Source organism: Trachemys scripta, chromosome 7 (genome assembly GCF_013100865.1).
Source record: "Trachemys scripta elegans isolate TJP31775 chromosome 7, CAS_Tse_1.0, whole genome shotgun sequence".
NCBI classification, from domain to species: domain Eukaryota; kingdom Metazoa; phylum Chordata; order Testudines; family Emydidae; genus Trachemys; species Trachemys scripta.
In genome coordinates this window covers 126,637,524-126,660,232 of record NC_048304.1, presented here as the reverse complement: position 1 = coordinate 126,660,232, position 22,709 = coordinate 126,637,524, and the positions used below count along the sequence as shown (strand labels likewise).

General features: G+C 44.9%; 1 protein-coding gene across 1 annotated transcript in view; it reads right to left on the bottom strand.

Annotated features, from left to right (window-relative positions):
• Positions 1-22,709, bottom strand: part of TCTN3 (tectonic family member 3) — a gene marked incomplete in the record, with an annotated part of 69,847 nt that overhangs the window by 36,511 nt on the left and 10,627 nt on the right. Inside the window, 4 exon segments of the mRNA XM_034776488.1 lie at positions 1,451-1,486; positions 6,161-6,279; positions 6,369-6,477; positions 18,506-18,636. Of these exon segments, the coding sequence (XP_034632379.1) occupies positions 1,451-1,486; positions 6,161-6,279; positions 6,369-6,477; positions 18,506-18,636 (395 nt within the window).

Here is a 22,709-nt window from a genome sequence, read left to right as displayed (position 1 = left end):
CACTGTCTGCAGTCACCTGTACCACCACCAAGTTGAATATATCCTCCAGTGTTACATAAGTAACAGCCTAGGGTCTGAGGAGTTCCAGCAGTTACACCTGAAGGACTCAGCTCATCTGTTGCAGTTGAATGGTCTTTAAATGAAAAAGGCGGTGCCGACAATTGGTGTGGACCAGGACTCATAGAACTGGTGGGCATCTGTGCTTTACGCTTCGGTACCACCTTCAGAACCGGCAGATCTCTCTTTTTGCCCACCTTGCCTTCCAACCTGGGGGTCTTTGGCAGAACTAGTTCCATTGGGTCTGAGCGAGACATGACATCTCACCCAACCTGGACCGGCTCAGGGAGGAAACACGTTTCTTATTGACTGTCCTTTGCATGGTTCTGTCCTTGTGCCCATCAGAGTGTTCTCTACTTTCATGGGAGCCCTGAAGGAAGAGCCCTTGGGCTTCAGTGTTAGAGGCTCCACTCCAAGGCACATGCTTGGAGGACACGGCTGGTTGGTTGAGGCTGACATACAGGGGGTTCTCCTGGGCCTCATAGCCTCCTCCATCAGGTACTTTCTTAGGCAAAGCCCCCGTGCCTCTCAAGTTCTGGGTGGTAAGTATCGACAGATACTGCACTTTGCAGAGATACGTGCTGCACTCAGACAGTACAAGCACTGTTGATGTTCATCATTGATGGAGAAGGAGCAAGGGCAGGAGACGCAGTTCTTGAATCCCAGGACTCTGGGCATAATCCCGGAACCAGGGATGGTTTCCCTCAACTGAGGAGGAAAAAACTACTCTAAACTTATTACAAAATTAAACTACTAAACTACAATATAAACTACTTAAAAATATTTTCTACTTTACAGCTTATAGTGAAGGAGGACATGACTCCAACTCAGGCTATGCAGAAGTAAGAAGGAACTGGAGAGGCATTGACCCGCCCTGCCTCAGATATCCTTGGTCGGGAGCACAAGGAGAGCTACTGCATGTGCAGATCAACTGACACTGCTTTTGAAGAATTTCCGGACTCAGACCTGCATGTGTACCTATGTGTGGAAAACACATAGGGATCATCACTTGAAGAACTGGGGCCTTCCCCTGCTTCCTCTTTCCAAACCACTTCCAAGTCTGAGTCCTTTCCCTTCTCAACCACATTTCTGTCTGTGACCTGCCCCTCCACTCCCAATCTATCCCAGAACCAGGGCCTGCTCTCTACTCCATCTCTGCCCATCCCAGGTCAAAGATCTTCCACTCACTCACTCACACACATACCACCTTAGAGTATACCCCATCTCATATCTGAAACCTTCCCCATATTCCTTTTCCAGAGACAATGTGACTTTCTCCTCCAAAGCCTTGTCTCAGACACAGAACTTTTCCATTCCCCCAAAGTGCTTGGCTCAAGACTCAGGATTCCCTTTATCTCAGATGCAGGAATTATTTTCATTGGCAGAGTCTCACCTGCATGAACTGGACAACGGTCATGTTAACTGGGACCTGGAAAAGAAAAATCAACAGATGTGTTTTAACTGTAAGTGCCCAGAGTCACTAGGAGATCACACACACCAGTGTCTAGATAATATGGTGTTAAGCAGAGCCCTGCTTATTCCAAGGCCGTGGAACTCGCCACCAACTTTGTGCTCTAGAATCTAGAAGTATGGTCTAGTGGATACGGCACTGGTCTGTGACCCAGGAGACCTATGTTGTTTTCCTGGTTCTGCTAGTGACCTGCTGTGTGCAAAGCCAAATTAAGGTACTACAGGCCTGTACCCAGGGCTCCCGCAACTGGCATCAGATGATTACAGAAGAACCTCAGCTTTCATTTACGAAAATGTAATTTTCTAGGTCCCATGGTTGTGAAGTAAACCTTGAAAATACAAACTAAGTGTAACTGATGCAGTGACATCTGTTCTACTCTGCAGACATCCTGAAAAAAGAATTCTGGGAGGAGCAAACTGTCTCATCCATTTCAACAGCATATTCATATTTAGACCAATATTCATTTTAATAAATCTTGGACTGCCAGGGAAATTCCCAAAGAATAGAACAGCAATGATGGTGTGCCAATATTCAGAAAGGGAAAACAGGAGGATCCTAGTAAAATAGGCCAGCTAGCCCAACATCAACCTCAAGAAAAATAATTGAAAAGCTGATATCAAATCAATCAAATTCTGGGAATATAATTAATGCAGTCAACATGGTTTTATAGAAAACAGCTCTTGACAAACAAACCTGATTTAATTATCTGATGTGATTGCAAGTTTGGTTGATAAAGGTAACTGCATAGAAGTAATAGATTTAGACTTTTGTGAAGCACTTGACTGGGCATCACACAACATTCTGATTAAAAAATTAGCACTATACAATATCAGTACAGCACATATTAAATGGATTAAGAGCTGGCTAGCTGACATATCTCAAAGCAGTTATCAATAGGGGATGTGTTTCTAGTGGGGTTCTTCAGAATCGGTTGAAACCTGATGCTATTCAATCTTTTCATCAATGACCCAGAAGTAAATATAAAATCACTGCTAATAAAATTTGTAGTTGACACAAAGATTGGTGGAGTGGTAATAATGAGTAGGACAGGGCTGTCATACACAGTGATCTGGATTATTTGGTAAACTGGGCCCTGTCAAACAAAATGTGTTTTAATACAGCTACCTGCAAGGTCATACATCTAGGAACAAAGAATGTAGGTCACTGTTACAGGGTGAGCTGACCTTTTTCGTGGGTTGGACCTCAGCTGCACCTGTGCCACACTTAGCTTGCCTCCCCAACTGAAGGGAGAGAGTGCTGAAGTCATGTTACAAAGCTGATGCAACTAAACTGGGCCTTCAAGGAAGCTAGTGACCTGTGATCAGAGCAAGCTCAGATCAGAGAGACTCCAGAGAGAGTGGCACTGGGAATGGATGCTTCAGCAGGAGTGGGTGGGAGGACTCCAGAAAAAAATAAACCTGGGAGTCAGTGCTCTATAAAGAGAAGGATGGCAGGCTGGGAGAACACAGGAGGAAGACAAGGAAGTTTGGGATGACTGGGCAGACAGCCTGGTTGTTCAGGATACCCAAGGCTGGAAAACCATAACCAACGATGGATGTGGGTTACCCCTATGCTGCCACCCTATGAGTTTCCCTTAATCTCCCCTAATATTAAGGAGAGGATGGACAGACTGTTCATGCTGCCATCAAGCAAGGTCATGTGGTGACTCCTCTGAACACAGGGAGGATGAAGGAACTAAGAGCCCAGGAGGGCCAGAGCTGAGCCCAAGAGAAGTGCAGTGCTGAAAGAGTGTGGTGCAGAAAAGAAAACAGACCCTAGGGGAGAAAGGGCTGTGTCTCGTGAGACTAGGATGGAAGATGTGTGTTTGTTTGGTTTGATTTAAAGGGATGATCTTTTTGTGACTTGGCCAGAGAGCTATGTCACCTGCTGAAGATGAAAAACCCATGGGAGATTAAAGAAAAATGAGGCACCAGAGCAAAATTGGGCAAATCCCTGTTACAATCACACTTCCAGAATAGGTTTCAGGGTAGCAGCCATGTTAGTCTGTATCCTCAAAAAGAACAGGAGTACTTGTGGCACCTTAGAGACTAACAAATTTATTAGAGCATAAGTTTTCGTGGGCTACAACCCACTTCTTCGGATGCACTTCCAGAATAGCAGACTATACTTCGGAAAACTGTGACACAAAAAAGGATTTTGGGAGATGTGGTATATCTTGACTTTAGTAAGGCTTTTGATACTGTTTCACATGACCTTCTCAAAAACAAACTAAGGAAATACAACCTAGATGGAGCTACAATAAGGTGGGTGCATATCTGGTTGGAAAATTGTTCCCAGAGAGTAATTATCAGAGGTTCACAGTCAAGCTGGAAGGGCATAACCAGTGGGGTCCCGCAGGTATTGGTTCTGGGTCTGGTTCTGATCAATATCTTCATCAGTGATTTAGATAATGGCATAGAGTACACTTATAAAGTTTGCGGATGATACCAAGCGGGGAGGGGTTGCAAATGCTTTGGAGGATAGGATTAAAATTCAAAATGATCTGGACAAACTGGAGAAATGGTCTGAAGTAAATAGGATGAAATTCAATAAGGACAAATGCAAAGTACTCCATGTAGGAAGGAACAATCAGCTGCACACATAGAAAATGGGAAATGACTGCCCAGGAAGGAGTACTGCGGAAAGGGATCTGGGGGTCATAATGGATGACAAGCTAAATATGAGTCAACAGTGTAACACTGTTACAAAAAAAGCAAACATCATTCTGGGATGTATTAGCGGGAGTATTGTAAGCAAGCCACGAGAAGTAATTTTTCTGCTCTACTCTGTGCTGATTAGGCCTCAACTTGAGTATTGTGTCCACTTCTGAGTGCCACATTTCAGGAAAGATGTGGACAAATTGGAGAAAGCCCAGAGAAGAGCAACAAAAATGATGAAAGGTCTAGAAAACATGACCTATGAGGGAAGATTGAAAAAAAGACTCAAAACGTGGATATAGTGTACTTAGATTTTCAGAAAGCCTTTGACAAGGTCCCTCACCAAAGGCTCTTGCACAAAGTAAGCTGCTACGGGATAAGAGGGAAGGTGCTGTCATGGACTGGTAACTGGTTAAAAGATAGGAAACAAAGGGTAGGTATAAATGGTCAGTTTTCAGAATGGAGAGAGGTAAATTGTAGTGTGCCCCAGGGGTCTGTTCTGTGACCAGTCCTACTCAACAAATTAACAAAGGATCTGGAAAAAGGGCTAAACAAAGTGAGGTGGCAAAATTTGCAGATGACACAAAATTACTCAAGATAGTTAAGACCCACGCAGACTGCGAAAGAGCTACAAAAGGATCTCTCAAAACTGGGTGACTGGGCAACAAAATGGCTGATGAAATTTAATGTTGATAAATGCAAAGTAATGCACATTGGAAAGCATAATCCCAACTATACATATAAAATGATGGGGTCTAAATTAGCTGTTACCACTCAAGAAAGAGATCTTGGAGTCATTGTGAGTGGATGTTTTCAGAGAACTATCCAATGTGCAACGGCAGTCACAAAAGCGAACAGAATACTGGGAATAATTAAAAAAGGGATAGATAATAGGACAGAAAATATCATGTTGCCTCTCTATAAATCCATGGTACACTCACATCTTGAATACTGTGTGCAGATGTGGTCACCCCATCTCAAAAGAGATATTGGAATTGGAAAAGGTTCAGAAAAGGGCAACAAAAATTATTAGTGGTATGGAATAGTTTCTATATGAGGAGAGATTAATAAGACTGGGACTTTTCAGCTTGGAAAAAAGACGGCTTAGGGGAGAGATGATTGAGGTCTATAAAATCATGACTGGTGTAGAGAAAGTAGATAAGGAAGTGTTGTTTACTATTTCTCAGAACACAAGAATTAGGGGTCACCAAATGAAATTAATAGGCAGCAGGTTTACAACAAATAAAAGGAAGTATTTCTTCACACAATGCACAGTCAACCTGTGCAACTACTTGCCAGAGGATGTTGTGAAGGCCAAGACCATAACAGGGTTCAAAAAGGAACTAGATAAATTCATGGAGCATATTAGCCAGGATGAGCAGGAATGGTGTCCCTAGCCTCTGTTTGCCAGAAGCTTGGAATGAGCAACGGGATGGATCACTTGATTATCTGTTCTGTTCATTCCCTCTGGGGCACCTGGCACTGGCCACTGTCGGAAGACAGGATACTGGGCTAGATGGACCTTTGGTCTGACCATGTAGGGCCATTTTTATGTTACGTTAAACCACAATAAATTCTTTAAATATCATTTGTTTCTTCACCACAAAAGTTGTGAAGAGATATCTTATTTACCTGAAGAGAACAGGTGAAAAGAGATGGTGAAGAAACAAATGATTCATTAAATAGCAGCAAGTCACCAAGACAGGATGCTCTTGATCCAGGAGTTCTGTAGGAACGTAGAATGGAATGGATGGGCTGCTCACAGTAATAAACAATCCTTCATTAACATCAGTTTCTGTACTGAAAGGCAGGCCAAGGTGATTGGGAGACCCTGAGAATTGCACACAAGTGAGCTCTACTTTAGTAATAGCTAAATTAGCTGAAGAGGCAGTGGCAAAACAGTGCTCATGTCAGGAGAACAGGATGTCAAGTCACAGTACAAGAAGCTGCTGAGGGTGGGGAAGACAATCTGCACCTTTAGTATAGTGAAGTCATGGTAATATGAGGCTGCGTCCAGGGTAGGATCAGTGGTGCAGCTGCTGCTCAGGTTGGTGAAGGTCCGAGTACAGCTTGTGCTTTTACTCTCCAGGAAACCTGAAAAAAGGGAACAAGAGACATGAAAAAATATCAGTAGGAAATGTCATCCTCAATAAAGCTGGAACTGCTACCATCACCACACTCACCAGCAGGATTCCCATCAATACAAAGTCCATTGGCACCCATTCCCACTGGCTGTCTTAGTGTGCTCAGTACAGATGATGCAGCAAAGTAGGTCTGGATTGGATCACCAGCCTGAAAAGGAAATTTGGAGAATTTACGAAGTGTTCATGGAAAACCCATACCAAGTGCAAGGGACTGAACACCATCATTGCAGGAAGGAATTATAGCAAACCATCAGGTCTGCTAGAGTTAAGGTTTAGACCAACTTTCTGTTTAAAGCTTGACTCTTTGAAGTGCTCTAAAACCTGCATGGTTACTTGGATTGCCTTGAAATTTGGTGTGCTTCATTTGGGGGTACAGGGGTAGAGTTAATGACTCAAATTAATTGGTGATCATTTGACCAAGGGTTCCCAGAATACTATCCCCTGTAGGGAAAAAAGTTTCCTGAAGGCTTGTTAATTTTAATCAATGTATTGTTGCCCAAGGATAGGGCTCAAGCCATGGCTGAGATCATCACTCTGGGGTCTCAATCGCTTCAGAATTATCTCCACAGTGCTTGTCACACACTAGGCCTTTGGAGGAGCAAGAAAATCATAACATTATTAGCAGAAAAGAGTTGAGCTGTGTCCATTCAACTGCACACCCATCACCCACAAACTCAGTGGTTACACTCTGCAGGCAGAGGCACTTGTTACCCCCATATTTTCCCCTCCCAAGTGTGTCAGGATCTAGGCGAGCTGCCTCTTTTGAGAGGGCTGAGCCCCCACTCCCTGAGAGTCAGGATATGGGGAACCATGCCCCTCTGGGGATCTCTAAGCCCTTCCCCCTGCCTCCCCTGTGCCAAGATCTGAGGGGCCTCTGCCTATCTAATTGGATCTGACCCCCCACTTCCAGCCTCACCTCAGTCCCTGGAAAAATCTTGGAGCAAGTACTCAAGGAATCAATTCTGAAGCACTTAGAGAAGAGGAAAGTGATCAGGAACAGTCAGCATGGATTCACCAAGGGCAAGTCATGCCTGACTAACCTAATTGCCTTCTATGAGGAGATAACTGGCTCTGTGGACTAGGGGAAAGCAGTGGATGTGTTATTCCTTGACTTTAGCAAAGCTTTTGATACGGTCTCCCACAGTATTCTTGCCGGCAAGTTAAAGAAGTATGGGCTGGATAAATGGACTATAAGGTGGATAGAAAGCTGGCTAGATCGTCGGGCTCAACGTGTAGTGATCAATGGCTCCATGTCTAGTTGGGAGCCGGTTTCAAGCGGAGTGCCCCAAGGATCGGTCCTGGGGCCGGTTTTGTTCAATATCTTCATTAATGATCTGGAGGATGGCGTGGAATGCACTCTCAGCAAGTTTGCAGATGACACTAAACTGGGAGGAGTGGTAGATATGCTGCAGGGTAGGGCTAGGATACAGAGGGACCTAGACAAATTAGAGGATTGGGCCAAAAGAAACCTGATGAGGTTCAACAAGGATAAGTGCAGAGTCCTGCACTTAGGACGGAAGAATCCCATTCACTGTTACAGACTAGGGACCGAATGGCTAGGAAGCAGTTCTGCAGAAAAGGACCAAAGGGTTACAGCAGACAAGAGGGATAGCTCAGTGGTTTGAGCATTGGCCTGCTAAACCCAGGGTTGTGAGTTCAATCCTTGAGGGGGCCCTTGGGGATCTGGGGCAAAATCAGTACTTGGTCCTGCTAGTGAAGGCAGGGAGCTGGACTGGATGACATTTCAATGTCCCTTCCAGTTCTAGGAGATGGGATATCTCCATTAATTATTATTTTTTTTATTATTATAAGCTGGATATGAGTCAACATTGTGCCCTTCTTGCCAAGAAGGCTAACGGCATTTTGGGCTGTATAAGTAGGGGCATTGCCACCAGATCAAGGGACGTGATCATTCCCTTCTATTTGGCATTGGTGAGGCCTCATCTGGAGTACTGTGTCCAGTTTTGGGCCCCACACTACAAGAAGGATGTGAAAAAATTGGAAAGAGTCCAGCGGAGGGCAACAAAACTGATTAGGGGGCTGGAGCACATGAGTTATGAGGAGAGGCTGAGGGAACTGGGATTGTTTAGTCTGCAGAAGAGAAGAATGAGGAGGGATTTGATAGCTGCTTTCAACTACCTGAAAGGGAGTTCCAAAGAGGATTGATCTAGACTGTTCTCAGTGGTAGCAGATGACAGAACAAGGAGTAATGGTCTCAAGTTGCAGTGGGGAAGGTTTAGGTTGGATATTAGGAAAAACTTTTTCACTAGGAGGATGGTGAAGCACTGGAATGGGTTACCTAGGGAGGTGGTGGAATCTCCTTCTTTAGAGGTTTTTAAGGTCAGGCTTGACAAAGCCCTGGCTGGGGTGATTTAGTTGGGAATTGGTCCTGCTTTGAGCAGGGAGTTGGACTAGACCTCCTGAGGTCCCTTCCAATCCTGATATTCTATGATTCTATGCCCCCTCATATAAGCTGGAGTCTGGGTGAGGCCTGCCATTCTGGGGGTGTCTTGGCCCCTCTCCCTGTCCCCCCATGGGATATGGGTGCCTTTTCCCTCTGGGAAGTCAGAGCCCCACTCTCTGCCTTCCATGGGAGCCAGCATCTGGCAAAGCCCTGCCCTCTGCGTAGGAAGCTAAGGACATGTATGCTGGGAGCATGCATCAAGAGTACACTGCTACTGAGAAGTTGAGAACAGGCAAACTTGCTGCACATCACAGGTTTCTCGAGCACTGGGGAGATGGGGATGGGAACATCCACAGAGATGACTGGAGCAGTTGTCATCTCAGAACTATTGTTTCTGGCTATATTCATCTGTATGCGATGTTCTTGTTCAGCCAAGACAATCACAGAAATGAATGGGCCACTTCACACCTCTCCCAGCTTCCTAAACTTTCAGGATTATTCTGTGCTGGATCTGGATATACCAAAATTGTTGCTGATGATTAAATTTCATACAATATTATAGCAAAGTACCAGCTCGGCTGTAGTTAAGATTTAGAAGAGTTTTCTGTTTAAAGGACAACTTTTCTAAGTGGTCCACGAGCCACACACATTCCTGGATTGTCTTGAAATTTGCTGTGCCTTATGGGAGTGTAGGGTAGAAAAGGGAGAGGATGGGAGTGGTGGCAGGGAACTTGGGGGATTAGAGGGGGTATGTCAGCCCTGAATTCTCCCCTTCTGTGTGTGCTGAGAGCTGGGGGAGCCTTTCCCCTGCGGGCTTTCCCTGACCCCTATGTGTCCTGAGATCTAAGAGACGCTGCCCCTATCAGGTTGTCTGAATCCCTATCCTTGGCCCCTATGTCAGCCAGGATCTGGGAGGCACAAGAGGGGGGACATCCTAAGCCAACACATTTAAACATCTGAAATCCAGGAAATAAATAGTTACGGTGCACAGCATTCCTCTGGGAGAGGGAGACTGGCCAGAGTGTATAGGGGAGGGTTCTGGTTTCAAAATAGTGGGGGGGGGGTTGGGGGCCTGAGGAAGTTGGCTGAGGCAGAGGCAGAGGTAGGAGTCCCAGCTGGGGACAGGTAGTGGAAGTGAGGGGCCCAGATCAGTGTGCAGTGCAGGCTACATAACCAAGGAGGTGTACAACTTTCCAGTAAACTACCACCTACGATATGAGTATGCAGCAGCATAGGGCAGGAGACAGCACAAGAGCAATGGCTCATTACATGCTAATGGCTTTTACAATACCAATGAATGGCTTAATGGAACAGGAAGAGGAGGGCGAGCCAGAAATGTACGTTTCACCCTTCTCGAGCCAACATGTTACTGGGAATGGTGGGGGAGAGGACTGGAGAAGAAGAGACACACCAGTTTTCTCTCATGCGCTTAGTTAAAAACTGCCATGATTTGGGGACATAGACCATGTCTGGGATTTCTCTCACTGACCCTCCACACACTCCCAACATAACCATAATCCCCATCCATGATAACAAAAAGTACTGGGGGTTGGGAGTGGCAATTAGGCATCTGTGCGGTTTAGTGGGAAGACCATTGGACTGGGAGTTAATTAATAGCTCTGCCACTGGCCTGCTGGGTGAACTTGGACAAGTCACTTCACACCTCTGAGACTCAATTTCCCATCTGAAAATGGTGTAATGATGTAAAGATCTTTGAGATCCACTGATGAAAAAGTCTTTTTGTTATTACCTAGCCATAGCATTGTATCAACTGCAAACCTAAGTGTGAACTACAAATGCCTAAATAACCACTCTTACCAACAAAATTTCTTGCTGTTAAAAACAAACAAACAAAAAAACACAACAACCCCCCCACTCCTAAGTAATTCACTGACCAAAAAAAAAAAAAAACCCACTTTGTTAATGCAGAACTAAGGTTGCCCAGAGGTATCTCATACCCTTCCAGCACGCCAAGTTTAGCAAAACTCTGACCTCTGAAAACTAGAAAATACAGAGTTAAGATACATGCCAATGCAACTTTAACTCTGCCTTTGTTGAGCAATGGTTCAATATGCTCATAGTACACATACTTATTACTCCTGTGGGGTTCTATGCCACTGTGTGTCTGCAGAATTCATGTCCCTCACAGATTTCTTTTCTTCCCCGAAGAAAAATGACTTTCTGACAGAGAAGCAAAGAGAAACTGCAACAGCAGTCATGCACCACTCCCTAGCTGCACAGATACATAGTTTCAGGCACCCAGAGCAGTTGGCAGAGAGGTCACTGCAGGGCTGGGGACACCCCAGCCAGTGGCTCCTACCCTGAGCCGGGATCCGCTGCTAGTCCCGGCTGGGCTCGAGGCAGGAGAGTCTGGGACTTCCTTTTCCTCTGCAAGGAGTGGCTGGGGCTGTGTCAGACCCACCCCCCAAAACCTCCCCCAGCTGCAGGAAGCTCAGCATCCTCCCCTGCTTCCTGCCCCATTGCTCCTCAGCTGCAGGGGGAGGGGTCACTGTATGGCAAGCTGCTCCCTCATCCACCCAACTCCTGTGCATCTGGACTCCCATACCCAGAAACCCCTGCCAAGCCTCACCCCGTACACCAGAATCCCTCTAGCCATCCATACCCAAACCCCACCCACTGTACCTCAAACTGTGCATCTGGAGCCCCCCTACACCCAGACCACCCCCTACTGAGTTTCCTGCACTCAAACCCCCACCCTGATGAGCCCCACCACCTTAGCCCCCACATCCAGATCTCCATGCCACTGACCCCCAACTAGCTGCACCCAGACCCCCACCCCACCAAGCCCCACTCCCGCAGCACCCAGACCCCCATGCTGAGGCCCCACACCCAGACCCCTCCGCTGAGCCCCAACCACCTTCACCTGGAAGCCCCTGCAGAGTCCCACTGCCCCTACACCTTAAACCCTCCCCCGCCACCAAATGCATACAGCTAATCATAAACCCCATTCAACAACATAATCCAGTTTCATGGACCTCAGATAAGGAGAGTGAAAAGAACTGCAGGGAGGATGTGGGTTGTAGGGGAGAGAAGTTAGATAGAAGGAGACCCTCTTTCTATCATGAGGGATCTAGACAGACTTATGTGCAGTGCTGGGGAGGAGCTGATGATAATGGTATATGTATGTACCAGAGACATAGGGAAATGTAGGAGAGAGGTCCTGGAGGTCAAGTTTAGGTTGCTAGGTAACAGATTAAAGTCCAGGACCTACACTGCAGCATTTTCTGAAATGCTTCCAGTTTCACATGCAGGACCAGAAAGAGAGGCAGAACTGCAGGATCTCAATCTGTTGATGAGATGATGGTGTAGGGAGGAGGATTTTAGGTTTATGAGGAAGTGGGGAACCTTTTGGGGAAGGAGAAGCCTATACTGGAAGGATGGGTTCCACTTAAACCAAAATGGAACCAGACTGCTGACATGTAAAATTTAAGAAGTTGTAGATTTTTTTAAACTAAGGGCTGGGTGAAAACTGACAAGGGAACAGCTTATTCCTCCAGCCCCTAGGGATGAATTTATTACTATATTCTATTAAAGGGGATAAGAAAGATGTTGGTAAAGTATAGGTAGAAGCTAGTGAGGAAGAATCAAACATAAGAATCCTAGTTAAATGTAACACCCGAAGCTAAACAACTGAATACTGACAAAATGTACAAGTGCTTATATACAAATGCTAGAAGTCTAAATACTAAGAGAGGTGTACAATGCCTGGTATTAAATAAGGATATTGATATAATAGGCATCATGAAAGTTTGGTGGAAGGAGGAGACATGGTAATAACAGAGTACAAAATATATAGGAATGACAGAGTAGGTCACGCTAACGGGAGAGTGGCACTATATGCGAAAGAAATCAGAGTCAAATAACATTAAAAATCTTAAATTCATCAGACTGGGTCATAAATCCCTCTGGATAGAAATTCCATGCTTGAATAATAAAGAGTACAGCAGTAGGAATGTACTACCAACTCTCTGACAGAGATGGTGATTGTGAAATGCTCAGGGAGATTAGAGACGATAGAAAAAAAAAGAGAGCACTCAATAATAATGGGGGATTTCAACTATCCCCATATTGACTGGGTATGTATCAACACAGGAAGGTATGTAGAGATAAAATTTCTAGACACCATAAGTGACTTCTTCTTCGAGCAACTTGTCCTGGAACCCAAAAGGGGAGAGAAAAATCTTGATCTAGTCCTACGTGAAACATAGAATTTGATCCAAGAGGTGAATATAGCTGAACGGCTTGGCAACAATGAATTTAATTGAATTTAACATCCTTGTAGAAGGAAAAATGCTGAAGAAACCCACCACAGCAGCACTTAACTTCAAAAAGGAGGAACAACACAAAAATGAGGAAATTAGTTAAACAGAAATTAAAGTAACAGTCACAAGGGTGAAATGTCTTCAAACTGCCCAGAAACTATTTAAAAACACCATAATAGAGGCTCAAACTAGAAGTACACCCCAAACTTAAAAAACAAAAACCACACACATATTAGGAGGACTAGAAAAATTCAACCATGGCTAAATAGCAGAATAAGAGAGATGGTTAGAGGCAAAAAGGCCTCCTTTAAAAATTAGAAGTCAATTCCTAGAGAGGAAAATAGAAAGGAGTATAAACTCTGGCAGGCCAAGTGTAAAAGTACAATAAGGCAGTCCAAGAAAGAATGTGAACTAGCTAAAGACACAAAAACTAACAGTATTTTTTTTTAATTACATCTGAAGCAAGAAACCTGCCCATATAATAGAATCATAGAATCTCAGGGCTGGAAGGGACCTCAGGAGGTCATCTAGTCCAAGCCCCTGCTCAAAGCAGGACTAATCCCCAACTAAATCATCCCAGCCAGGGCTTTGTCAAGCCTGACCTTAAAAACCTCTAAGGAAGGAGATTCCACCATCTCCCTAGGTAACCCATTCCAGTGCTTTACCACCCTCCTAGTGAAACAGGTTTTCCTAATATCCAATCTAAACCTCCCCCCAGGGCCGGCTCCAGCATTTCTGCCGCCCCAAACAACAAACAAAAAAAGCCGTGATCGGCGGCGGCAGTTCAGCGACAGGTCCTTCGCTCCTAGAGGGAGTGAGGGACCTGCCACCCCTCTCCCTTGGCCACCCCAAGCACCTGCTTGTTAAGCTGGTGCCTGGAGCCGGCCCTGCCTCCCCCACTGCAACTTGAGACTATTACTCCTTGTTCTGTCATCTGCTACCACTGAGAACAGTCTAGATCCATCCTCTTTGGAATCCCCTTTCAGGTAGTTGAAAGCAGCTATCAAATCCCCCCTCATTCTTCTCTTCTGCAGACTAAATAATCCCAGTTTCCTCAGCCTCTCCTCATAAGTCATGTGCTCCAGCCCCCTAATCAGTTTTGTGCCTGCCGCTGGACTCTTACCAATTTTTCCACATCCTTCTTGTAGTGTGGGACCCAAAACTGGATACAGTACTCCAGATGAGGCCTCACCAATGTCGAATAGAGGGGAATGATCACGTCCCTCGATCTGCTGGCAATGCTCCTACTTATATAGCCCAAAATGCTATTAGCCTTCTTGGCAACAAGGGCACACTGTTGACTCAGATCCAGCTTCTCGTCCACTGTAACCCCTAGGTCCTTTTCTGCAGAACTGCTGCCTAGCCACTCGGTCCCTAGTCTGTAGCAGTGCATGGGATTCTTCCGTCCTAAGTGTAGGGCTCTGCACTTGTCCTTGTTGAACTCATCAGATTTCTTTTGGCCCAATCCTCTAATTTGTCTAGGTCCCTCTGTATCCTATCCCTACCTTCCAGCATATCTACCTCTCCTCCCAGTTTAGTATCATCTGCAAACTTGCTGAGGGTGCAATCCACACCATCCTCCAGTTCATTAATGAAGATATTGAACAAAACCGGCCCCAGGCTTTTGATATGGTCTCCCACAGTATTCTTGCTAGCAACTTAAAGATGTATGCGCTGAATGGACTATAAGGTGGATAGAAAGCTGGCTAGATCATCGGGCTCAACGGGTAGTGATCAATGGCTCCATGTCTACTTGGCAGCCGGTATCAAGCCCATCACAGGATTCTCCCTCAGCTACCTGGCGTGCCACACTGCCTTGCTTCCATTACCTCACAATCATAAATGTGCCGAGGGTGTTTCCCTTTCACTAAGGGTACCTTTCATTCACAACTCTTTTTCAAACAGACCAAGTCACAAGCAAATTGCAGCAGAAACTCTCCACACAACTTCTCTTCTTCACACAGATCACCCCCTGAGCTTCTTGATGACCTCCTGAGGTCCCTTCCAACCCTGGTATTCTATGATTCTGGTATTCTATGATTCTCTCTCTGCTTCTTGTTCCTACCAATTACTACCAATTGTATCGATGGCTTGGTAATTACCACTCAGGTGCTCATAATCCCCCAACAGAAAGTAGTTAACTGTTTCCAGACTTTTCTGTGCTGCAGCAATATCAGTGATCAGGGTGCTGCTGCTAGTACTCTGTTGAATAGTTAGTGGACAATGAGGTGCGAAAGATGCACTCAAGGAAGACAAGGTCATTATGGAGAAGGTACATGACTATTTTGCATCAGTCTTTACTGGAGAGGATTCTTTTTAGGAGACAAATCTGAGGAACTGTCCCAGATTGAAGTGTCAATAGAGGAGGTTTTGGAACAAACTGATAAATTAAACAGTAATAAGTCACCAGGACCAGATGGTATTCACCCAAGAGTTCTGAAGGAACTCAAATATGAAACTCCACAATTACTAACTCTGTATCAGACGACTGGAGGATAGCTAACATAATGCCAAAGGCTTCAGAGGCAATCCTGACAATTACAGGCTGGTAAGTCTAACTTCTGTACTAGACAAATCGGCTAAAAGAATAGTAAAGAACAGGCAGGCTCAGTGGGACCCCAAGCACATCAGGTGGCACCCCGGAAGGGGGGTCCAACCCATCACAGTGGTGCAGCGAACAGGGTTGTGTGCACAGCTTATTGCTCTGAGACACTGGTGGTGATTTTAACTCTGTCGGCCAGGGAACAGAAAAAGTGATTACTGGTTTGTTATTTTCTATTTGCTTATTTCGGGCAAGGGAAGTAGGAGCAGAAAAGTAGGAAAATGAGTGCAAATAAAGCTACCAAAAAGTTGGAGCTCTACAGATTGCAGATAGAAGAAAGCAAAAAAAGAACATAAAAGATGTATGGAATTCCAGGAAGCAGAATAAGCCAGACAAAAAGCAGCCCATGAGAGGGCCATGGAAACCCAGAAACTAGCCATGGAACTGAGACAGCTAGAGACTGATAAAGAAAGTGAAGCCTGGAAGCGAGCAATGGAGGAGTGTGACAACTCTGTATTTCGGGGGAACACTCTGCATCCCCATGTTCTTCCTTATAATATGATTGTGTGATATCCAAAGCAAAGTCTGTCATGTCGGGTGTCTTTTGAAGTCTCATGGTGCACTGAGCATTGTTGTTTATAGAGTTATGAGACTGAAAATGTGTCCTCATGGCTTAAAAAAAACCCAGACAAAACTCTCCAGGAACAGAGGGGCGGTTCACACCTCATCAGGACATGTATGGGACAAACCCAGCCCAGCCTCACAGGAACAAAGGACACTGGCCTAGGCAGCAACAAAGGATCTGTTGGATTCTCGAGTAAGTCACCCCCATACACTTGATCAGTCAGGGACTACAATGAGGTAATGCTCACCTGACCCTGAAGGGGGGTGGCAAAACCAAGAGGGAAGAAAGAACATGATAAAAGGGAGAGACATTTGCCATGCTCTTCCTCTCTCTTCCACCTCCATCTACAGACATCACCACCAAGCGACTGAAGCGCTGATCAAAGGGGAGAGCCTGGCTGATGGGCAACCAGCCAGCCTGTGGTGAGACGCATCTAAGTTTGTAAGGGCATTGAAAGTGTTAAGATCAGCTTAGAATGCATTTTGCTTTTATTTTGTTTGACCAAATCTGACTTCTTGTGCTTTGACTTATTATCACTTAAAATCTATCTTTTGTAGTGAATAAATTTGTTTGTTTATTCTACCTGAAGCAGTGCAGAGACTCCCCTTGGAATAACAAGCCTGGAACATACCAATTTCTTTGTTAAATTGATGAACCATATAGGCTTGCAGCGTCCAGTGGGCATAACTGGACACTGCAAGACAGAGGTTCATAGGGTTGTGTCTGGGACCGGAGATAATGGCTAGCGTAACTCAGTTGCACAATCCAAGCAGTAGCTGGCCAAAAGTGCCTACTCACGTAGCTGGGAGCAGCTTACATCCAGAGGCTGTGAGTGAACATCCCAGGAGTGGGTGGTTCTCACAGCAGAGTAGGTAAGGCTGGCTCCCAGAGTCGAGGACTGAAGTGGCCTAGCAGATCACCAGTCCAGATAACACCAGGGGAACATCACAAGGAGAAAGAAAAAGACAGAAAGCATGAACTAGCCTTAATGGAATGGAGGAAACAGAACCCGACACTAGGGGCTCAACTTCTCCAAAAATCCACAAGTGGAAGGGGTTGTGTCCTGCATCCAGCGAGTCTGGGGACAGTATTGAATATTTCATCACCTTTGAGAGGCTGTGTGTGCTCCATGAGATTCCTGAGGATCAACAGATGACCATTTTGGTTGCAAAGTTCTCTATGAGAGCTCTGGATATATTCAATAAAATGTCAATTGATGATGTTTCAAATTATGGAAAATTTAAGGAATTGGTTTTAAAACAGTTTCAGATTACACCTGAAACTTATAGAGTAAAATTTAGAAGCTTTAAGAGAGGGGCTGGATTGAGTAATGTGGCATATGTAAACTAAATGAGAGATTTACCGGATAAGTGGGTAAGGGGAAAAGGTATTTCAAGCTTTAAAGAAATGTGTGATTTGGTAGCTCAGGAACAGTTCCTGAATATGTGTAATGATGATGTAAAACAGTGTTTATGGGATAAAAAGGTAAAAATGGTCAAAGAACTTGCAACTTTTGCTGATGAATTTGAACAATCCCAAGCATCTATTAGGTATAGATCACAGGCAGAGGGGTTTAAGTTTGGTGGGAAGGTGGGAAGCAGACTTCCCGTTTTACCCCTGGGAAGGAGGAGGGTGGATGGGAGGCTGGACGCTATAAAATCATGAATGGGGTGGAGAAAGTGAATAGGGAAGTGTTATTTATCCCTTCACATAGCACAAGAACCAGAGGTCATCCAATGAAATTAATAGGCAGCAAGTTTAAAACAAACATAAGGAAGTACTTCCTTAACAAACACACAACCTTCTGTTGCCATCAGAAGCTGAGAAGGCCAAAAGTGTAACTCTATTGAAAAAGCAGCAAAGAGTCCTGTGACACCTTATAGACTAACATGCATCTGAAGAAGTGGGTATTCACCCACGAAAGCTCATGCTCCAAAACGTCTGTTAGTCTATAAGGTGTCACAGGACTCTTTGCTGCTTTTACAGATCCAGACTAACACGGCTACCCCTTTGATACTTGTATTGAAAAAGGATTAGCTAAATTCATGAAGGCTAGATCCATTAATGGCTATTAGCCACATGGTCAGGAACGCAACCCCATACTCTGGGTGTCCCTAAACCTCTGATTGCCAGAAGCTGGGACTGGACAACAAAGAACAGATCACTCCAATTTGTCCAGTTCTGTTCATCTGGCACCAGCCACTGTAATGGGTTAGACAGAGTAGTGGTCTAACTCCTTATGGCATTCTTATATTCCCCCTGCTGCCACCAAGAACCCCAGAGAAAAATAATTAGATTTTTGTAAGTGCTCTTCCAACTCACCCGGTAAAATGCAGAAGAAGATGGCTGGTCTTGTGATGGTGGAATGAATGATGGTCCACCATACTGTGCCAAGAACACCGAGAAATCTGATTTTTTAACTTTTTGCGGCTCCTGGAAATAGTTCAACTTTGCTAAAGTTGGGGAGGGAAAAAAACAAATCCACCATCAAATCACTAGACAAAGATTGTGGAAAGGCTAATGTTGTGCAACTGTTCTCAAAGAGATGACTTGGGTAAATATAGGCTTGTTAGCCTGACATCAATGCCAGGCAGAAAAAGGAAAAGCTGATATGCAATTAGTAAAGGACAATAGTATATTTAATGCCAATCAACATGATTTCAGGGAAAATATTTTATGTCAAACAAATTTTATCTTTTTTTTTATTACAAGTATGGTTGATAAAGGTAACCATGACATAATATGCTTAGACTTCTGTAAAGCATTTGACTTAGTCCCACATGATATTCTGATTTTAGTAAAAATTAGCACTATACAAACCAATGTAGCCAATACTAAGTTAATTTAAAACTGATTAAATGATAAATCTCTAAGTAATTATAAGTGAGCAAGTGATGGGGTAGTCTGCCCCTTAAGGACAGTAGCTCAGTAGTAGTTGTCAGCCCACCCCACCACATGGCATGGTCCTTCAAGGGTTCGAAAGGTCCAAGAGGACCAAATGGGGATGTGGGGAGGAAATAGTCCTGGGAATGAGTAGTTCTTGGGAGAAAATCCTGTAACTGTATCCTTTAAGGGCCTAGGGCCAGGAGCCTTCCAGAGAGGGCGGGGCAAGGCTCCCCTTTCCTCCCAACCAACTGGGAATGAGCTGGGAGAAGGGGACCAGAATAAATAATGTTCTCTCCTTCCTCCCAGCAGGGCAGCAAATGCTTGCAGACACTGTAGGGCAGTGGTGGGCAATCTGCAGCCCGTCAGGGTAATGCGCTGGCGGGCTGCGAGACAGTTTGTTTACATTGACTGTCCACAGGCACGGCCACCGCAGCTCCCAGTGGTTGCAGTTCGCCATTCCCCACCAATGGAGCTGTGGGAAGCGGCAGCCAACACGTCCCTGTGGTCCGCACCGCTTCCCGCAGCTCCCATTGGCTGGGAACAGCAAAGCACAGCCACTGGGCGCTGCAGGCAACTGTGCACGCTGATGGTCAATGTAAACACACTGTCTTGTGGCCCGCCAGCGCATTACCCTGGTGGGCCGCAGATTGCCCAAAACTGCTATAGGGAGTAAGAAGGCTCCTGCAGGGCCCTGAGCTAGCAGGGAGGAGACAGCAGCAGCAGAAGGCTGCCTGCTATATCCTCCTAGCCTGAGGATTAATTGAGGAAAAAGAGGCCAGTTGAGGATGAAACTGGCTAAATTATAATCCAGCCCTAAGGTGGAGGGCTAGAGTGTCTGCTGTGAGAAGAGTGACTGTTTCTGTTGACCAATATGTGTTCAGCTAATATTTATCTATCACATCATCAGTATGAATTATTCACACCGCATATATTAATATGTATTAAGCACACAATCTAAACATACCATTATATTGTATTATATTATATTTCTAGCAGTTACACGGCCTGAACTGGCCTGTCTTTTTATAATCCTGTTCATTTATGTATAGCACTTTGTAAAGTTAAAGTCAGATTTGGCATTAGGAAATGGAAATCCTGTCAAAGACAAAATACATTAATGTTCTGCCCTGTTACAGGCTGGGGAGAGAGGTACATTACCTTCAAAGACCAATACCTGGAATGCTAGTATCCAAAACAAAGATAAGGAAGATACAGAACAAGTTAAGGAACTGGTACAAACTAGATTTTAGTGATGTGTAAAGAGTTTTGTAACTTATAAAATCATCCTATAAATACTACCAGCGGAAATGTGAAATTTGGAAGCACACCTTCTGTGTAAGATTAATTTTAAAATGCTGCACAATATAGCCTCCCAGAAACTGATATCAGGTTGAATCTTTTTTCCTATACTATATTATTAATTTTTAGCAATAAACCTAACTGATATTGGTTATTTGGCCTCAAGTAAATTACATAAAGAACCAAAGTGTGGACAAACAATCAAGTATGCGATTTACAAAACAGGTCATTGATGTATAGCCTGGTATAAGAAGAGAGCTAGGAGGATCGAGGATCCGGTGATAAGGAGAGAGAGAGAGAATGACTGTTTGAAGCACAACACCAACTTAGGGAAGGGGGGGTGCTCTCCTGAACGGGCACAAAGAGCTGACCAGGAATCTTACTGGGACCTAGAGTAGGGTGATCTGGGGCAACTAACAAAGTCAGTCACCCTCTGTAGAAAATTTAATAAACCAGACTCTACAAAGGGTATGCATGTTTCTGAACCAAGCTAAGGCTGGTAATTGAATGAAAGAACTGAAAGGGGCATTGAGTGCACCAGTAGAGCCACAAAGAGGCATGCTGGAGAAGCTCATCCCTTGACAGAGGAATAGTCATCGGGGGGGTGGGGAGGAGGCATGTGAAGGGGCTATCTAGTGAGGTCTCACAGGGATCACTTTGCGGCGCAGTACTATTCAATAACTTTATAAATTGTCTGGAACAGATATAAAATTGCAGCTAGCAAAACTTCCCGAGGGCACACAGTTGTAGAATGGCTAATAAAAGGGACAAATCAGTTATATAGACCGATCTGGAGAGCTTGGTAGAGTGGGTTCATTTGAACAACATGCATTTTAATACAGATGAATCCAAGGTCATGCATCTAGGAACACTAAATGTAGGTCAAACTTACAAGATGGGGGCCTGTGTCTTTGAATGAAGTGACACTGAGAAGGATTTACAGGTCATGATAGATAAGTAGCTGAACATGAGCTCCCAGTGTGATCCTGTAGAACATAAGAACAGTCATACTGGGTCAGATCAAAGGTCCATCTAGCCCAGTATCCTGTCTTCCAACAGTGGCCAATGCCAGGGGCCCCAGACAGAATGAATAGAAAAGGTAATTATCAAGTGATCCATCCCGTCGCCCATTCCCAATTTCTAGTAAACAGAGGCTAGGGACACCACCCCAGCCCAGCCTGGCTAATAGCCATTGATGGACCTAAGGGTATGTCTACACTACAAAAAATGACCTGCAGCAGTGAGTGCCAGAGGCCGGGTGAACAGACTTGGGCTCATGGTCCCACATTACAGAGCTAAAAATAGCAGTGTATACTTTCCCACTCAGGCTGGAGACAAGGCTCTGAGACCTTCCTCCCTTGCCAGGTCTCAGAGCCAGGGCTTCAGCCCAAGCCCAAAACATCTACACTGCTATTTTTAGTCCTGTAGCGCGAATGCCACCAGCCCAAGTCAACTGACCTAAGCTCTAAGACTTGCTGCCATCAGGCTTTTTTTTTTTTTTTTTTTTTTTTTTGGCAGTATAGATGTACGCTTTTAGGGCTAACATGGTTCTTGGATGCATTAGCAAGGAAATATCAAGTTGGGGTAAGGAGGTGGTAACGACCCTGAACACAGCATTAGTGAGACCATTACCGAAATATTATGTCCAGTTCTACTGTCCACTCTTCTAAAAGGATATTGAAAAAATGGAAATGACTCAGAAAAGAGCACAAGAATGCACTGAGGTTTGGGAAACATGCCTTATAGGTTAGAACCTTACAAAGCTCAATGTATTTAGTTTATCCACTCAAAAAAGAGATCTTGGAGTCATTGTGAATAGTTCTCTGAAAACATCCAGTCAATGTGCAACGGCAGTCAAAAAAAGCTAACAGAACGTTGGGAATCATTAAGAAAGGGATAGATAGTGTGACAGGTCGGGCCAGATGGCTACAGGAGTGATAGAAGGCAGATATATTAGCCTCAGGTTAAGCAGGTCCCTTTTCCCTGGGTAAGGTAACAGGGGCAGTTCCAGAACAATCAGGAACTTGCTGGAACAAATTAAGGCAAACAGGCTAATTAGGACACATGGAGCCAATTAAGAAGCTGTTAGAATCAATTAAGACAAGCAGGCTAATCAGGGCACCTGGTTTAAAAGGACCTCACTTCAGTCAGTGAGGGGTGCATGTGAGGAGCTAAGAGTATAGGGTTACCATATTCTGTGCCTCCAAATGGAGGACACTCCACAGCCCCCGGCCCCGCCCCAACCCCGCCCCCTCCCCAAAGTCTCCGCCCCCTCCCCTGCTTCCCGCGAACATTTGATTCGCGGGAAGCCTGAAGCAGGTAAGGGGGGTGTGGGGGGAGG